Consider the following 19295-nt stretch of genomic DNA (forward strand, 5'->3'; position numbering starts at 1 on the left):
ACTGATATTTATCTTAAAAATCACTGTTCCATCCTCAGGGAAGAAACTGGAAGAGTGGTGACCACTAAAAATAGGCACAAAAACGTAGATTCCCTATCCTAACTGAGGGTTTTGGGTAGAATACAAAGTCTGGAAGTTCAGACCCATAAAATACACTTAAATGAAATTGTGTTCTAACAAGAATCTTGACCAGTAGATATGAAAAAGAATCAGCTCCCTGTCACACCACTAATGCACACAAATTGGCAGCAATACCAGCTCTGTTTTGGAGCAGGCTGGCTCTCAATGCCTGAAAATTAATTGAATTTTGTAAGAAAAGTAGACAACACTTGCACTAAATTCTATCATTCTGTTTTTCAGGTCTGCAGCTGGTTATGACAGACACATGTTTTGTCTTTGAAAATATCACGGTCACTTTGAACTGGCTGCTCTCACCATACTCTGGGAATCTTTCCTGTACCATTAGCACTGGAGATGGTCACACTATTGATCCTTACTACCCTCTAAAGTAAGATATAGCCTTCATTTCCCTTCAGACAAACAGTACATTTCATTGCTTGCACTTTATTGAATGTTCCAAGTCTCACAAATGAGATGTTAAAAACTAGATATCTTAATAATAGACCATACATACAAGAGACTTGGATTTTGCAAAAACCTGTTTTGAAATCAATACAAAATTTTATATTAAGCTACCAACCACAATCTTTCTTCTATTATACTAGTGTTTCCTATTTCTAAGAGTATTTATTCCAGATCTTAAGACTCAAAATTACTGAAAACATGGCAGTAATTGCCAAAGAACAAGCAAATATTATTTCCTTAAGTTTAAAGAGTGTTTTTTGATAACAATTAAAATATAACAAGGCAATTCTGTAGTTTTTCTTTTGTTTTAATTGCATAAAAATCCTGTCTTTAAAAGATCAAACATTTTTCTGCTGGATTTAAAAATCAGATTTTGTCTTAGTGGTAGGAATGACATTTGAATGAATGAAATCTGGGGATGTGACCAGCGTTACCATGTAAGGCAAAGGACTTCCCAGGGTGCTCTTCCACAACAAGAAGTTGTTTTCTTTCTATTCTAGACTGGTCAGCAACATCTCATACAGGTACTCCTCTCCTGGGGAGTTTACTGTTTTTGTGGAGTGCACCACCAGCGAATGGCACGTGATGGCACAGAGGCAGGTGACTGTTCAAGATAAGATGGATCAGCTCAGCATTACTGGGTGCTACAGCCAGTATGAAACTGGGAACAGCTCCCACTGCCGTACGCTGTATGGGGAGGTGCTGTGGATCCAAGTTCAGCTCAGTGGAGGTGAGGATAATTTCTCTGCGTGATTTAAAGGGAAGGACAAAAATTTTGCCATCCATGGGATAGAAGCAGGACTTTTATTATGCAAAAGAATCCTTCATTTTAGTGAAGGCTTTCCCTCTAATTGTTGTATTCCTGCAACTGAATTCTCTCAGTTCCATTGGAGGGGTTCTTTCTCAGAGATATTTCACCACCTAAAACATAAGTATAAACCATTTTTGCCTATTCACAAAGCTGACAGCAAGAGCATAACTTTAGTCACACAAATCCATGTGATGCCAGTCAGAATATTTCTGTATTTGAAGTTAGAAATTCAAGGAAATGCTCCTCTGATTAGGGTAAGAGGATTCCACTCTGAGCTGGACACATTTGCTGGTGTACATTTCTTTCTCACTTCAAGTTCCTGGAAGCCACATATATGCTGGAAAAAATAAAATTCAGAAATGTATGTTTGAATTCTCAAAACATTCCCAGCGGAAAACACATTATTTCATTAAGTCACCTTAAATGACTTTATTAAAAATGACTGCATTGCTGCAGGGTTCTTGTGACTCCAGTATAAGCACTGGAATGCTGCACAAAGCAGCTGGAAGTGGTTGGTCTATTGCAGAAGCTGTAAGAAATTTTCATCTATGTTTTTGCAGGCAATGGGGTAACCTACAGTATGTTAGCAGATAACATGATGCTGACTGAATCCAGTGCAAGGGAAGGTATTGTCCCTTATAACCTGACACTCAACAGTGCCTCTCAAGAGCTGCTCGGCCCAGGGATACATCAGCTGGAAATCCGAGCATCCAGGAACACGACGGTGTCAGAGATCTCCGAGAGTATTGCTGTTCATTTAATTGAGCCAGTATCTGGAATTCAAGCTGCAGTAGCTTCCCACACTCTGCAGCTGGGGGAGGATTTGGAGGTGAATGTCTCTGTGTCCCGTGGTGCCCCAGAGAAGCTGATGTTTGAGGTGACTGGATCCAACAAAACCCACTGTCACAAAGCAGACGGCCCTCGTGGGGAGCTGCGGACATACAGCGTTCCCGTGCCCTCAGAAGGTACAGCACACTGACACCTCCTGTGCTGCCAGGACATCACAGATGAGTACAGTTCACATAAAGAGTCACAGCATCCTGGGCTAGGGGACAGTAATGTACAGCAGAATTTGGTAGCTTTTCTTACTGCTCAAACTTAGTCTGCAGAACAGGATGAACAGCACGGGCGTATTGACTTGTAAGTGAGCTACAAAACAGAACTGACAAATGGGTCTGCATATGCAGACTGAAAGCAAGGCTTCACCTCATTCTGGCAATGGAAGAGACATAGTGAAAAGACATAGGGTTTATTTTTTCATAGCACCATCTGATTGAAGCACAAATGAGGACATTTTGTTGAATACCAAAGTGTTTTCCTCGTGTTTGTTCATAATGTTTCAAGTTTAGACTGCTCTGCATTTTACACTAAAGTAATTCATAATCTGAGGAGTTCTCAGTAGAGATGACAAAGAAAAGGGGAATTTTCTGTGTGTCCGTTTCCAACACATGACTTTTGTTGGAGATAATTATGAATAAACTTTTTAGTAATATTATCTTTCCATTATTACATAGTCAAAACCTTTAAAATGTGGAATTAGGGAGATTGTGCTTAAGAGTTAATTAACAGTGGCGGAAGACAAAAAAGTTTCCACCCTTAATGAGCTATTCCAATCCCATGCCAAAGTGTGAAGAGTAGAAGTTAATTATGATTTCATTTCATATTTTTTAATTATGCAATATTAAAGTTTTATTTGTTCTCCCTGTACCCATTCGAACATCCATAGGCAGAAATTTCCAAACAAAATAGCTGCTCGCTCAAGATGCCTAAACTCATTTGGCCTCCAGTGTTTGTACACCTCTAGTTTCCTGTGTGATAGTATCATAGTCAGCTGACAAAGAGTAGCATGACAAGGGCTAGGAAAAGGGCAGCTGAGTTATTAAAAAGTTGAGATAAAGGGAAAAAATATTCCTGGACAAGCCTTTCAGCAGTGGACACCCATCATAAACCCCCCTGAAAACTCTTAACAGAAAAGAATGGAATTTTCTTTACAAATTGGACATTATACCTCAAATCTGTTGGACTGGCCCCACTGCTACTTTTAACTGACCCTTTGCCTTCTCTAGGTAATTTTCTAGTGAAAGTGGTGGCCATGAATGCCTTCTCAAACATGAGTCTGGATCTTGGATTCATCACTGTGTTGGCAAATAGTTCCCATAGAAAAGGTAATTGCATTAATCTGACAATGCTGGTTTTGACCACACAAGTGTCTTTTTGCAATCAGAGCATTTCACAGAGTGTTTATGGTTTGCATCTAGTAATCACTTTCCTTCCAGCAACAGTGTTGAAAACTTTTGTGGAGGCTTGTTCCTGATGAAGGCAGATTCTCTGACTTTGAAGTAGTCATAAATTAGCATCACTCTGTATATGTAATACATTGCACATTTGCTGTTTGTCCTAGAAATAATTAGTGAAGTTTATGGCTCAGGACATAGCTTTGAAACCAGAAAATATTTGCATCACAGCAGTCTCATAAATTGCTGTCAGTAATGGCTTCTAGATGGCTCCTCCTTACATTTACAAGAGCAGATTATACCAGAAATAAAATAACCTTAGCACTAATTGTATTGAAACTTTTCCAGTGCTTTCCATCAATTTTCCTTTGTACATCAGTGAAACTCCATCACCTCCTGTGAATATATTCTGATTTATACCATTATTTTGAAGAATCAGGATCATCTCCTTTACAGTCTGTGATAAGCCTGGTGTTACCATTTTACCTATTTAATTGGACTATTTATCACACCTCTAGGGTCTGATCCTTACAGCCCCATCTTTCACACTGTCAGTAGTCAAATCCTGTGGATTTAAGTCATATTCACTGAGGATGTCTGAAAGCTTTACAGGTAGCACTAAAATATTCTGTTCTTTTTTGCATTAAACAGATTCTGCTAAGAAAGAAGGCAGCTACAAAACAAATACCCAAAAGAAAAATGTAAGTATTATTTAAGGATCTTTCTTTAAAATTCCTTAGAAATTTTTCTTACCAGTGAAAGTGCCGTATAAGACATTGAAAAAAAGTATTTGTAGCATAGTAAATTATGGACTAGATGTTCTGTTCACCATATGGCTTAACACAAAATCTACACCAAAAGTCTTGGAGACAAATGTGTTTACAGGCATTCCATCTATAATTCATAAAAAAGATTAAAGAAGATGAACTTTTCATAACAATTCAGTTTTGGAAGTTAAAATGTGTTTAGATGAATTTTTAATTCGCCTACTTGACTAATGCAAACCTCTCTCTGAAGGGTGATCCTTCAAGAAGAGTTTAATATATTTCATATTGTTACCAAGTGTTTTCTACTTCTGTATTGGAGTGTTTAAATTACTTTGCAATGAAAATTTTTCCAGTTTATGACAAACTAAGAAGTTAATGATACACCAATGGCTAGAAGCTGTCCAAATTTAAATAATAAAAATGCCAGATAGAATATTTTATCATCTCAAAGGCCTAGTTTTTAATGCTAGCAGACAGACATCTGCTATGGGAGATATACTGCTTCACAAGAAGCCATCATGTTTACAAATTGCCTGTAGGAGTATATTGCATCAGAGGAACATAAATCTAATCCAAACCCAAGTTTATCACAGTTTGTTGCACAGAAAGACAAACTCAGCTACCCCTTCTTCTCTTTGTTTGTAGCTGCAATGTATCAAATTCAGATAAAAAGGGGATGTACTAGAAGACAAATGGTTGTTTGAGGGCAAGAAGTCTTGGTCCAGATGGGAAGAATTAACAGGAATTAGTTTCCTAAGTACTTAGTTTTGAAAATGGGAGCTACACTCCTAAACCAATTCTGTATTTGGGAGAACATTGCCACAAAATTTTTCTGTGCCATCTGCTTCTATTCCCATAGCTTCTACGTCCATACTACCTCTGAGCTGGGAAAGATCATTTAAACTACAGATTTGCATCCAGTGATTTGGGGTCTAAAATTTCAGACCTTTTTCATTATAAAGAAGCAATGTATGTGTGTGTTAATACATGCTCCTGTTCTTACATACATTTACTTCTTATTTAGGATCACAAAATATATATTAAACCGAGTCGCCATGTGGATCCTTTCACAACTGTTACACTTGGCTGGCCAGACAACAACAATAATTCCAGTTTTCTCTGGACCTGTGGTTTGTACATTTCCTGAACTTTTTTCACCAACTTGTATTTGATGAGCAACAAATTCACTGTCATGTCAGATCAAGTGTTGAAAATCTGACTAAAGGATGCTTTATTTTCTGGCTTTAAAGTTTGCCACTCACTGTACATAAAGAATGTCTGCTACCTAACCCTGTTTTTGGCATCAAACTAATTATGGTATATAATATGGCATAGTACTCCATTTCGTCTTCTCCCAAAGGTTTCAATTTTTCAAGATCTACCTGTCCTAAGCTTCACCCTCATAGCCAATGACTAGTCCCAAGTGACTTCCACAGTTAGGCATTTGCAAGGTACATGTGTCTCAATAAAACAGCAATAATTAACATTAAACATGATGCAAAAACATTTCTGGCTGAAAATGGGATTGGGATTCAGGCCATCTGTGTTCTGTCCTCATAATTATCCCTGACCTCATACACGACTTTGAAAAAGCCTGTACTCTGAATCCAGATTACCGACTCTAAATTGTGTTCAAGAAACTTGTCTATAAAGCTCTTTGAAATTTATGGCAGGAAAGTCCTTAATAAGATGCTGTTCTAACTATAAAGGATATGTTTGTGCAGGAGCTTGCTGGCCTGCCTGGAATGAATGTGTGAAGCAACAGACAATCCTAATCAACCAAAGTGAGGTGCAAATCCCACCTTCCTGCCTTCCTCCTCCGAAATCAGCAGTGACTGTCAGGATTACCATCCGAAACCACGGCAATGGAGAGAGGCACGATGAGCAATGTCTCTATGTGACTGCAAAACAAGAACTGCAACTGGAAATCAGGTCTGGTTTTAAACCTAGTATTCACTGGTTAATATTATTATTGCACAAGCATAGTACAAGGCCACAGTTACCAACAATAATGATAATAAAGTGATACTGTACTTTTAGAATCATAGAATCACAGAATGGTTTGGGTTGGAAGGGACCTTAAAGATGATCTTGTTCCACTCCTCAGTCATGGGCAGGGACACTGTCCACTAGATCAAGTTACTCAGAGCTCCATCCAGCCTGGCCTTGAACACTTCCAGGGATGTGGCATCCACAGCTTCTCTGGGCAACCTGTGCCAGGGCCTCACCACCCTCACAGTAAAGAAAACTTATTTTTCTAAATCCATTTACACTTTACCATTATAAAATTTATTGACCAAATGAGCCTTGCTGAAATTTCAGTCCATGTTCCTGAACACAAACCTTTCCTAAACTGAATAATATTCTTCTGGAAACCATTTAGGGTTTTTGACCCCAATATATCCTTCCAGTGTTGAAGATTTCAATATGCTAGCCTCATTGAAACAACGGGAATAAATGTCATAAGATATGTCTGAAATTTCTCCTAGACATCTCATACTGTGTATAATCCCCATCTTACTCCCTTACAGATGTGAGGCAAACTGCAAACCAGTGAATGTTAGTGATGATGTTGTTCTGAGTGTCTCTGGACAGGAGGACTCCCAGGCCATATATTATAACTGGTATTTAGATAACACGTTCCAAAACAAGGTGAGAGCACCAGATTTGTCAGAAATACTGCACACACAAAAATAAATATCCACAAAGCCATATGGCCTCAGAGGGCTATTTTGTCAAGCAGATGCCTTAAAAATACTAGTGAAGACCAAGACAATGGGGTGCCTGGTTTGGGAGGGGTTATAATAAAGGGCACCAAACTGCCACTCTGCTCCTGATAAATCACAATAGAAAGCACAGCAAAGGGCCTCTTACTACCATGTGTTCTTTTCTGTCTGCTTTTCCAGTCTACAACTCTCCCTCTAGCCTGTGGTCTGACCGGTTTCCAGCAGAACTCTTTGAATTTGCTTCAAAGCAACACATCCGTGTTGAGAATGACCAGCTCCTTCTTGCAGACACAGGGAGAAGCTTTTCAGATTAAAATAACAGGTAGGGGCTAACAAGGTCTTAGTGTTTTTCAGACTCCTTTGAGATAGTCTCTGCTGACATGACATCACATTGACGTCACTCATGCATAGCCTCACTGACAAATCTGAAGGTAAATTAGTCTACAAGTTGAAAGGTGTTACTTTATATGTGGGTTCTTTAAAATAATGAAGAGATAAGTTTGTTCTGGGGTGTCACACAGCAGGAGAAATTCAGTTATCTTACTCCAAGCTGTTAATAACTTTGTTAAGGCTCATCGGAAATGAAGTTACGTTAAGTGCTTGATCAAATATTAGAGCTTGGTTTTATAATGCAAACTTTAACATATTTGAAATAATTCTTTTCCTCTTATGGTTTACTCAGTAGCAGCATTCCACGTCTCATTAGGCCCACCCTGCTGTGTGTGGTGCCTGAGCAGACAGCCCCATTGCTCGGCAGGTGAGATGAGCGCCTGCAGACTGGTGCTGCTGGGGCACGGTTCTGGCTGACGCTCTGCTCCCTCCCCTCCCAGCACTGACTCAGCGAGGCTACGGGGAGGGATGGTTCCTGGTGAGCACCGTGCCCGCACCCAAAGCCCCCGGCTGTGCCGTGTCACCCGAGCATGGATCGGTGCTCACCGCCTTCAGAGTCTCCTGCAGTGCTCCCGGCTTGGAGGATTCGGGCCAGTCCAGTCCCAGCAGGCAGCTCACATATTGCTTCTATGTGACACCAAGTAAGTCCCCAGGTGAACTGTCGGGTTTCTTCCAATAAGAGCAAAGGCACAACCTGCCCTGCTCTGGAGGGAGACTGATCATGAGTGAACCACGCCTGCACAGAGCAAGCCCTGAGTCCCCTGCTCTCAGAGAGCAGGAGGCGTCTCTGTGGTGTCCGGTCGATGACCCCTTCTTTCTTGTTTCAGATTCTCTCCTGGACTGTAGCCCGGATCCTGGACTCTTCCCAGTTTATCTTCCACTTGGAGAAGAGGAAAATAATTTTATTTTACATGTGACAATTATTGTCAGCAATAACTTTGGTGATACTGTTCAAACAAATGCTTCAGTGAAGGTACACGGTAGAATTCATTTATTTGAAGAACTCTCAAGTTGATAAGTAACCCACAACTGACTTTTGGAGCTTCTTCCCGTTTTAGATATATTACTTCCTTCTGAAAGTGCCATAATCACAATTTTCCTGTCTAACAGAGACTATTCTCTGTATGCTCAAGGTCAAAAGATCTTCCATTGCCCTTTTTTCTAGAACAGAAGTTTAAAAGAATTGTTTGGACATTGATCAAGCAGTGTAAGCATGTTTACTGAGTTTGGAACTGCTCTGTGTAGGCCCCAAAAGCCTCGTGTTTCTTCTCCAGTGCCCCAGTGAGGAGATCCTCATTAGGCCATTAAAAATAAAACATTTAAAATGGGAGACACAAAACTTTATGTCCCACTCTATCTAGGCTGTCATTAAGATGATCATGGAAGCTTTTCAAAGAAAATTATAACAGCATTGGCAATGTTGAGAGCATATCTGATTTCTTCATCAGGTTGGACCTGCAGATATGATGGATGGGAACCTGACCCTGCAGGCTGTCATATCTGACAAGGCAAACACCATCCTAAAAGATGGGAACAACAGTATGAGTCTTTTCCAGCTGTACAAGTCAGTGACATCTGTCCTTAATCAGCAGATCCAAGAGGAAAGTTTTAACATGTCTTTACAGACAAATACACGAAAAGAGGTCAGAGAAACACTTGCTTTCTTGCAGTACAATGCCATATAATGGACCCATCATATTCTTTGACAGCTCTTAAATAATAAAAAGCTCGCATATCACCACTTGAAATCAATGAAGGTTTCAAGTTTCTAGCATGTGTCTCAGTGTTTGGCACAGGCTTCAGCTAGTTTTCACTATTTGCCTATGTAAATTGTTTTATCACTCATCAGTAAAACAGTTAATTCTCAATTGTTATTTCATTAATTTAAACTAGTTAATCTAAACCTGATTTTCCAAAACAATTTAGATAAAATGGCCTCTCCAGTGGGATAAATATCCCATCTAATTTCCCCCAAAAGCATTAGATGGCAGGTAATTTTCTTTTGTCCATTTTAGCCACCAGTTGATGTTTCAGTCATTTGTACAGTGCTTTGAGTGCCTCAGATGAAGAGATCTAGAGAAATGCAATGTATCCTTCAATTAGGATTCATTATTTGAATAATATCAATCACACATGGCTCTGCTTTCTCTGGAAGTGGCATTTACACAGTAATTCACATACATTAGTACAAATTCTCACAAGTAACTCTCCTTGCTCTTAATGGATGTTAAGTGTATAAATTCTCTGTGCTGGGAGGTAACATAAAACTCATGATTATATAATTACTGGAGCAAGTGGCATCTTGTCAGTAGAGCTAATATCAGCTCAAATCATCCTTGTTGTGGAGCCTTATTCCACTGCATAACTTACGGCATGCCTGGCTGTCAATACACAGCACTACTTTTACAGTCCTAATTAGCATCTTGTTCCTTTGCCTAATTATCCCTTTTCATCCCAAGCTCCGAGGGCTGATGCTGACAACTCTCTCTGTTGTTAACATAACATCAATGCAGACTGCTCTGAAGATGTCAGAGGTATTGAAAGAAATCACTTACAGGAGTGAAGAGCTGTCTGTCTCAGCACAGGTAAGAACAAATTCATCTTCTATCTCCTCACACTTATAGTAGAAACTCTAATTATCCCACTGACCTTGGAAGAGCTTCAGTGCCTTATAATTATCTGGTCTTACCCATTTTTTTCAATTGTACCAGAATGTGCATTTTGACCATCAGTATTTTGACTCAGTTCAGAGTAAGTAAATTCAAGTCTCAGATATTGTCTCAGCAATCTCTGCAATCCAGGCTATAAGCATTACATTTATCACACATTTTTGAGATAGAATCCCTAACTTTTAGTCAGAAATGTATCAGGGTGCATGTTTTCTCTTGTAAAACACTTTTAGAACCCTGAAGAACAACTGCCCCAAGAGGGTTTTTCTAGAATTGCCCACACTTGTTCATCCCTGATCCAGGCACTCCACAAAATGCACATAGGTAGGTTGTCAAGGAAGATGTCAGCACCCAGAGGAACTGGGCACAAATGTGCAGGTTGGTCTCACAAAAGTGTCTCTTGAATCTTACCCAGCAACATCACATTATTAGTAGATGATGCTATTTATGCTTATGGGGTGAACATATGGCAGGACAGAACAAACTGTCACTGGGGGAAGTTTCCCAAATATGCAGGCAATAAAAACAGCTGTCCTGATTTCTGATGTATTATAGAGTTGGAGCCAGACAATGGCTTGGGAGGATTTCAGCAGGGTGTGATTAACTTTGGCAAGACAAGAACATAGCTCAAGTCCAGCCCTCACCCTACAGAAAGGCTGTTCAGCGTTCATAGGCTGTGGGAATGGATGTGTCCAAGCTTGCAATGAATTTGCTTGGCCCCTTCACCATCCTGGGCTAAAATCTGGCTAGTGGTTTCACAGTCACAAAGCTGCATCCAGGCACAAAATAAAAATCATAAAACTCATTCTTCTTTGGCACAAAGATAGAAATGTACAACCTAATTTGCTACATTACTGTACATCTAAAAGCTATCCTTGCCCAGAGTTCGACAGACAGATGTTATTAATCTTTTTATGGATTGCATCTGTAGAAGCAGGCTGCATTTTTCATGCCTGTATTCCATTTTGGTGTACCATCTAGTATATCACCTTTATTAGCATTTGAAGTGTTACCCCAGCACAAATAATTATAGTCAAAACAGTGTTAGCCACTAATAGTCACAAGAGATTACTAATGTTGCAATATTCAGTAAATGACACAAGTGTCACTTCTGTCATTTGCAGTGCCAGCACATATAAACTGCTCCCTGTGTTTCTCATGCAGGTGGAAGCCAGCCACACTCTGAAACACGTCAGTGCCTCCTTGCTCGCTGTAAACACAGAGCACAGCAGAGATGGTCAGGAGTTAAAGGAAGCAGCCAACTATCTGTTTAATGCAGTGAGCAATGTTCTTAAAGCTTCTGTAGAAATCAGAGCTGGGAACAACTCAGTGCCAGAGGCAGAACAGGTAATTTAGATTTGGTCCAGTTTGTACTGTACTATGTGTGAATATTTGTTTGCTTTGGGAGGTTTTTAAGAGCTCTGCTGCCTCTCATATTTTTAAATTGGCAGTGGGAACTGTTCATTGTGATACCATGATGGACTTGAATATCAGAGAGAACTTCTCTCCAGTTAGACATGTTAGACTGAATGCCTGTTAATGAAGATGATAGAAGCCTCTTGTTACATTGAAAGCTGAACAGGACAGAGCACTGGAGAACACAGCATCAGCTCTGACCTCTAATCGATGACAAGCACATTGTGATTTTTTTTCAGATTTGCCTCCTTTTGCCCCTTAATTCAAGGAAGCCACAGGTATTCAATATTCACGATTGCCACCACTACTTCACAGCTTGATCCAGCTCTGGTTGCTGCTTAAACTTGGGCAGAAAGCTCTGATTACCTGTTCAGAAACATGCAACATCTTTATTTTGTCCTCCCCTTCCTATCTATATGTGAATTTTCACAGCTGACTCTGTGAGTTTCCTGGGCTGAACAGGAAATTTATATAAATACTTTAATTTCATCACAGTGAGAGAGTGGGGATGAAATAAATCTAACCTGAGAGAAAAGATTATGAACTGGACAAGTTCCTCAACAATAACACACTCGTAATACACAATTGATCTGCAATTAGGTCCTGCTTTTCCAAGTAACTAAACACTGAAGTGTGCAGCTAAAGGGCATTAATACACAAAAGTACACTAATATATGGATTGATTTCATGCTTGTAATTTCGATGTGTAGAAGTTATAAATACTACAATATAAATGTAAAATCTGTAAGACATTTATGTGCTGTCTGCAATGCTTCAATGAGAATTACAGAAATTGAATTGCAATAGAATAACCTTCTCTGAGATTAAGGATCCCATTACCAAGTTTTTCAGCTTAGTAAGACACCAAAATTAAAATGAAGCAATGACAAATAATGTGCAGCTTGATGACCCTGAGCACCTTTGTTGTAAGTTTCCTCCTCTAACCCTTTTCCAGAGTTCAGTGTCACACCAGCTCCTAAGTACAGTTGAAAATCTACAGAGTGCCCTTCTGTTTGGGAAGGTACCAGGTGATGAGCCAACAGTCCTCACCTCTCCTTCTGCCACAATGTATATGCACAGGTAACAGCTGCAGTGTCTCCCACTGAAGCTTCTGAGAGCTACAAATATCAATTCCATTGTGCTTAAACAGAATGTTTGGAACCAACTAAATGTTGTAGCATAATGACAATTTCAATAGTGCAACAAGGCTGTTGTTAGTGCCTGATAGTAAGAACAGCTTGGACTCCAGGACACCACCTTAGAAATGCCCATGCTGTGTCTTCTTTAACCAGCCAAGAATTTACTACAATTTCCTGAATGAGGCAGCAGTCCATTCCTTTTGAAATTATGTAGAAAACTCATCTCATGCCAGTTAGGAGTTTTTATCTTTTCCAAGTAGCCAATAATGACATGTTATATGGAACTGCAACCAGCTTGGCAGAAGCAAATATAATCCTGAGGAGCCTGATGAGCATTCTCCATTACTTATAATCATCCCTAAATTGTTCCCCGAGAGCCTGGTTTTCATCCACATCAAACTGTGCATGCAAATCAAGAGCATGTTCACACATAAACCAAGTCTTTAAATAAGTACATCTTGGTACAACTTCCTCTCTAGATATGCCAATTCCACCCCTTTGTTGATGATTCTATGATAGTGTTCTGAGGAGTACTGCATCAGGGACAGGTTCGTGTACAAAGTATTTACTGGCAGAGTTAGAAATAGTTTTGTACCTAAGTTACACTTACAAAATGAGAAAGCTTTCTCTGTAGATATGAAGTTCACGCTATTGATGTTTGGGGTTTTCTTTGTGTTTTTTTCCCTTTTATTATTTTTTTCTCTTTTATTCTGCTTTGCTTATGCCCAACCCTAACTGGACAGATTACAAACAGAAAAGATGGAGAGCACATCCATTAACATCTCCAATTCCAACTCTGCCAGCTTTACTCTCCCACCTGCTTCCTCTCTCAATGTTTCAGGAGTTGATGATGAAACAGTGGATATAAGGGTAAATAGCTTTTATCTAACTCTATCTCATATCCAGCTTGCATTCCTGATCTAATGGTTTTACAATAGTTTATCCTTTTACAATGAACAGACAAGCACACGTCATCCCTCCTGTCATGTCAAGAAAATAATTTGGAATCTTTTTGGTCAAAGAAGCCTAATTTATCTTAATTGCATGAGGCTGTTTAGGAGGACTGAAAGCTTAAATTCCCCATCCCATCAGTCCCTTACGTACACTTTGATTCACACCTGCATGGCAGGAGCAGGCAATGGAATGAGTCAATACCTACAAATCTATTCACTGTTTGTTTACATCTTATGCTCTGAGGAAGATGCAACAGCTCAGAGTCCATTACTACATTCAAACTAACCTACAGCAGCTTTCTTTCATCTCAGGAAGAAATACATGAGTGTGGGGCACTCAGATCCTGCAGGAGACAAATGTGCTGATGGTAGCACATCCCTACATCCCTCATCTGAATCAGGACATGGTGGTTTTTCCCTCAGAACAATAGACTGCATGTAATTGTCATATTTTCATAAGAAATTTCCTAAGGATTTCTCTAGTTGATTTGACCCTCTCAGGAGACCACCTGAAAACATTTTGTTTTCTTTGCACCTTTTCCAACTCTGCTAAAAAATTGTGTGACAGTGCATGGAAACAATAAAGATTGTTGTACACATTTCAGAATGAAAATCACTTTCAAGGTTTGTAGACCCACCTTAGAGATACGGTAGAGTCTTATTTAAATCTGGATGCAGGCTTTTTGGAGGTCAGCTCCTGTTTGGGTCTGAGCTCAAGCTCCCACTGTTCAGCAATTCAGAATGTGAATATAATGAAATATTGACAATAGCTCAGTTGTCTGATAGTTAATGTCTTCTAACAGATGGTGAGCTTTGCCATGAATCCCTTTTTCTCCAGTGACATCAGTTTTGACATCAGTGGAACAGTGGGAGGTCTAAGTCTAACTGATCTGGATGGTTTGACCATACCAGTCAGCAACCTCAAAGAGAACATTGAGGTAAATCCAATATTTTCTAACCCTCACCCTCTTTTCATATTTTTTTCCTTTCTCCATGAATGAACTGTCATTTGTGTTATAATTTGTGAGGTGAACGCAGATGCTGGTAGTGTTCATTATGTCAGATAATGGGATGATGCTGTCTGCATTTGTGATGGAAGGATTTGTGTGATGTGATGAATGAAATAATATTTCTGTCTTTTCTTAAAAAGGAGGCATTTTATTCTTTATTTAAATGAATGTAAGAATGCTAATGGTTGTGGAAACAGACTCCAGATTACAGTCATCCCAAAGCACAATGTGAAGTCTGATTTCATCATCCAACCTCTGTATTTATTGTACTACTCTTTGGCTTCCTAGTCCATGTATAAACTGACATCTAAATCATTCATACATGTGCTTCACATAGCCAATGTCTCAGTCATAATCACAGTTCTCAGTTCAGAAATGCACTAATGGTCATAGGCTTTGTGATGAGTCTACACAGGTTTCAAATTAACTTTTCAGAGGTTAGTTGACATTATCAAGAAAACTACTTTGAAAGTGATATTTTTGCTGGCCATGCTTTCCTGATGTTATGAAAAAACAAAATCTAGCATGTGGCTGCATGCTAAGAAGAAAAATGCTTTTCTGTATTTATACCTATGTCTTTCTGTTTAAAAACAGATCATGTTACCAAGGCTTTCAGCAACACAGGAAGATAAGATTCTGTTGAATCTGGGCAATTATAGTACTTTTCAAGTAAATGTTACCTCAGGAAACACATCTATAGTGATCCACCTGGAATCTGAACATGACATTCCACTAATACTTTACTTGGGCTATGGGTATCACCCAAATGAGACCAACTATGATATGAAAAATCATCTGTTCTGTAAGAAATCTTCTGGAGGTAAGATAAGTGGTTAGTGACCCATGAACTTGCAGAATGAGCCTTGGCCATGAGTTCAGGTGTCTAGCTGGAAAGAAACCTCATGCTTCAAGATTCCTATCTGTAGAATAAAGTGTTCACTAACAGGAGCAAAGATTGGGATGCTTTGAACAATGAGTTGCTAAGAATGATTTCACACCTGTTTCTTTGGTTTATTTGTTACATGCAATACAGCTGCATACTTCTGAATTAGCCTTTCTATATATACATTGAAACTAAAATATTTATGTTCAAGGTGAGACAAACAGCTGGGTTCTCAGCCCAGAAGAACTCATTTTTGGAGAGGGAACCTACTATTTCATAGTTTTACAAGATATGGGAATGGATTCCAGAGTCTATGATGGGCTAACCATAAATGCCACTTGCTTTGCATCCCACTGTGTGTTTTGGGATGAGCACCAGGGAGGCTGGAACAGCTATGGATGTCATGTAAGTAGAGCAAAACAAAACAATGTGTCTATTCTATACTTCAAAGCCAGCCCTCATAACCACCATCATGTAGTAAAATGATAGCACTGAACTGACACCACAAAACAAGATCATTTTGAGATGTTTTAATAAACTCAAGAAGTTTAGTCATATTGAACTAAGCTTCAAACAACATTTCCATTTCTATTTCATGGGATGAACCTCTACATAAGAAGAAATGGAACCATTCTGACAACTCCATGATATATTGTAATGCCCCTTACTGGTTAGGTGTTAGAATTAATATTCCTTATTGGAACTTGAACAATTCTGTGTACAGCAGCTCTCTACACTAACTAACCAATCTCAGCACTGTCTTTTCCATCTCAGCACTGTCTTTTCCTTTGCTTGGTAAGTCACCTAATACTTTGAAGCCAGATGTTTTATCAGCAATCTTTTCTGGGTTTCAGGTAGGACCAAAAACAAATCCTAGCAGCACACAGTGCCTCTGCAACCATCTGACCTTCTTTGGGAGCTCCTTCTTTGTCATACCCAATGCCATAGATGTCAGCAAAACAGCACAGCTCTTTGGTACATTTGTGGACAATCCTGTGGTGGTGACAACTGTAGGATTCATCTTTCTGATATATGTGCTTGTAGTTATTTGGGCTCGAAGGAAAGACCTCCAGGATGATGCCAAAGTAAGTCTCCAGCTAATAAAGTCAATGTATTCAGGCCAATGCCCACTAAGCCTAGCCTGCTCTAATATGAAGTCTTTAACCAATCCTACTCCTTTCCCTGTAACACTCTGTTTACTGGTAAGTAAACGTTGTTCACAAGATGACAAATTCCTACTCACAGCTTTCAGGAATCTGTACTTACAGGACTGCTAACACACTGCTTGTGCTGTGTCACTCTGCAGGTGAAAATCACAGTCCTGGAAGACAATGACCTGTTTGCTCAGTATCGTTACCTTGTGACAGTTTTCACAGGACACCGCCGTGGTGCAGCCACAACCTCCAAGGTATCAGTGCCACTGTGTGGGAAGAGAGTTTATTTGTCTAGGGAACTGGATGAATAATGGAGCACCTGAGGCTATTAATAAGACAGCTCAAATGCACTGTTTGAGCCAGAAAGCCCTTAGGTTTGATGAAAACTGGAAGAGTATGCTAGAGAAATAAACACACAAGATGTGCAAATCTTCATTTTACCTTCTTATTTTCCAGGTGACTCTCACCCTCTATGGACTGGACGGACAGAGTGAGCCCCACCATCTAAATGATCCTGATACACGAGTCTTTGAACGTGGAGGAGTGGATGTTTTCCTCCTCTGTACCTTCTTGCCTCTTGGGGAACTGCAGAGTATTAGATTGTGGCATGATAATTCAGGGGACAGTCCGTCCTGGTAAGTGGAGGTCTGGAGATCCTGGTAAGTAAAGATCCACAAATAATTTTTTATAATGACAGCAGCTTTCCTTTTCTAGCACTTGAAAAAACTTTGTGCAGTTCTAGAAAGAAAAGAAGTGTTAGATCCTAGTTTTTGCAGATGAATAGACCAAATCATAGTCTAAACCGCAGGACCAGGAGTGCTTCCCATATCCCAGGTCCAGTACAGGATGGGATGTGTTCTGTGCCTTACAGTTCAGTCGCCCTAAGAAGCCAAAGGCCAGAGTTTGTCCTCCACAGTCTTGTTGAGTTCTGAATTTAACACACTCAGTGACATATGACTGTGCCCTGTGTGTTTCTCCAACAGGTATGTGAATCGAGTATCAGTCCATGATCTGGCACGGGATCAGAAATGGTACTTCCTCTGTAACTCTTGGCTAGCCATTGATATTGGAGAATGTGTCCTAGATAAAATGTTCCCGGTAGCAACAGAACAGGACCTGAAGCAGTTCAGGTACCCCCTATTTCACAGGTTTTTTTTCCTCTTGATAGCAGTCAGTCTAGAAAAGCAAGCATGGAAAAAACAGACCAAAGCCCTAGAAAAAAATGAAAACAAGGCAGGTTTTTCCACTGCCCTTAAAGGGCTCTGAACAAGAGAAAAAAGAAGGATGGTTAAGTAAATCTAATCATTACCCTAACAGTACTACCATACTGAAAATATTGGTGCTAAAGAAGGATAGCCTGACAGGACCTAGAGAAACCCAAACATCTTCTCTTATGTGTAATTTTCTTAACAATTTAGGTAGGAACTATTCACCTTCCCTCCATGCTGTAGCCAGAAGTATAGGACATAAGTAGCTATGACCATTCCATGCAAATCAAGCAATGATATTTGATAATTTCTCCTAGTTATTATTTCTTCTGATAGTGCCTAGAAGCATGGACAGGTTAGGACCCTGAACTAGAGTTTTGTTCTTCCCTCTCCTTTTTATGAATCCATTTGATTTCCCTCTTGTCCTTCCCAGCAATCTGTTTTTCATGAAGACCTCCCAGGGTTTCCAGGATGGGCACATCTGGTACTCGGTTTTCAGCCGCTCCCCACGAAGCTCCTTCACACGAGCCCAGCGCGTGTCCTGTTGCTTCTCACTGCTCCTCTGCACCATGCTGACCAGCATCATGTTCTGGGGTGTGCCAAAGGATCCTGCTGAGCAGAAGATGGATTTGGGTAACAATCCTCAACATTGCTTGGGCAAGCAAATAGAGAGACAGCAGAATCTGGAAGCAAAAGTTGAATAAATGGGCTTTCTCACAAGAAAGAGACTTGATGGTTTATCTTGCCTGGGTTTATTTTTCCTTCTCCCTTCTGTTTGACCTTGACAGGTAAGATCGAGTTCACATGGCAGGAAGTGATGATTGGCTTTGAGAGCTCCCTCCTCATGTTCCCCATCAACCTGCTCATTGTGCAAATCTTCAGGAACATACGACCCCGGCCAGCCCAGCAGGGGAGAGAGAAGAAGCCGGGAAAAAATGGTCGTGTATCCCCACGCCTGCCTCCCACCCCACGGGCCGCCCAGGCTGCCTCTCTCACTCCAGAGGCTGTGACAAAGGCAAGTCCCAATGAGTCCTGTACTGCCCTCTGCTGCCACGCACTACCGGCTTCCCCAGCGCCACAAACGATCCCTGTCTGATGCACTTCAGCCTGTCTGAAGAGAAAAGACAGTTACCGCTGGTGCAAAGCACGCATTTGCCCACCTAAATGCAATCCTTCATTAAGGTTGTCTTTGTACATCCCAGCCCTTGCACAGTTATTGTGTGTGACCAAATCACTGTGTTCAGGAGTTAAAGCAAATGCTAAGCAAGACAGTGAAGATAGACGGTATCATGGACCACATCCTTCTCAGCTTAGGTCCTCAGGCCCTTTCAAACCCTGAAAGCTGCCCTC

At 40.2% G+C, this 19295-nt stretch overlaps 1 protein-coding gene across 3 annotated transcripts in view; it reads left to right on the forward strand.

The window, feature by feature from the left end:
- The window catches only part of PKD1L2 (polycystin 1 like 2), a 34262-nt gene that overhangs the window by 7805 nt on the left and 7162 nt on the right, over positions 1–19295 (forward strand). For all 3 annotated transcript variants that reach the window (XM_017740976.1, XM_017740975.1, XM_017740974.1), the window contains exons 6-30: positions 361–508; positions 1086–1315; positions 1957–2361; positions 3463–3561; positions 4282–4331; positions 5422–5527; positions 6122–6329; positions 6929–7049; positions 7304–7445; positions 7954–8154; positions 8341–8486; positions 8962–9156; positions 9973–10098; positions 11347–11529; positions 12554–12678; positions 13481–13607; positions 14494–14628; positions 15295–15520; positions 15795–15988; positions 16438–16668; positions 16890–16991; positions 17194–17372; positions 17721–17867; positions 18379–18578; positions 18734–18960. In XM_017740976.1, coding sequence (XP_017596465.1) covers positions 361–508; positions 1086–1315; positions 1957–2361; positions 3463–3561; positions 4282–4331; positions 5422–5527; positions 6122–6329; positions 6929–7049; positions 7304–7445; positions 7954–8154; positions 8341–8486; positions 8962–9156; positions 9973–10098; positions 11347–11529; positions 12554–12678; positions 13481–13607; positions 14494–14628; positions 15295–15520; positions 15795–15988; positions 16438–16668; positions 16890–16991; positions 17194–17372; positions 17721–17867; positions 18379–18578; positions 18734–18960 — 4253 coding nt within the window. The remainder of the gene's footprint in view (positions 1–360; positions 509–1085; positions 1316–1956; positions 2362–3462; positions 3562–4281; positions 4332–5421; positions 5528–6121; positions 6330–6928; positions 7050–7303; positions 7446–7953; positions 8155–8340; positions 8487–8961; positions 9157–9972; positions 10099–11346; positions 11530–12553; positions 12679–13480; positions 13608–14493; positions 14629–15294; positions 15521–15794; positions 15989–16437; positions 16669–16889; positions 16992–17193; positions 17373–17720; positions 17868–18378; positions 18579–18733; positions 18961–19295) is intronic.

The sequence above is a fragment of the Corvus brachyrhynchos genome, unplaced genomic scaffold, assembly GCF_000691975.1.
Source record: "Corvus brachyrhynchos isolate BGI_N302 unplaced genomic scaffold, ASM69197v1 scaffold26, whole genome shotgun sequence".
Classification (NCBI taxonomy): Eukaryota; Metazoa; Chordata; class Aves; order Passeriformes; family Corvidae; genus Corvus; species Corvus brachyrhynchos.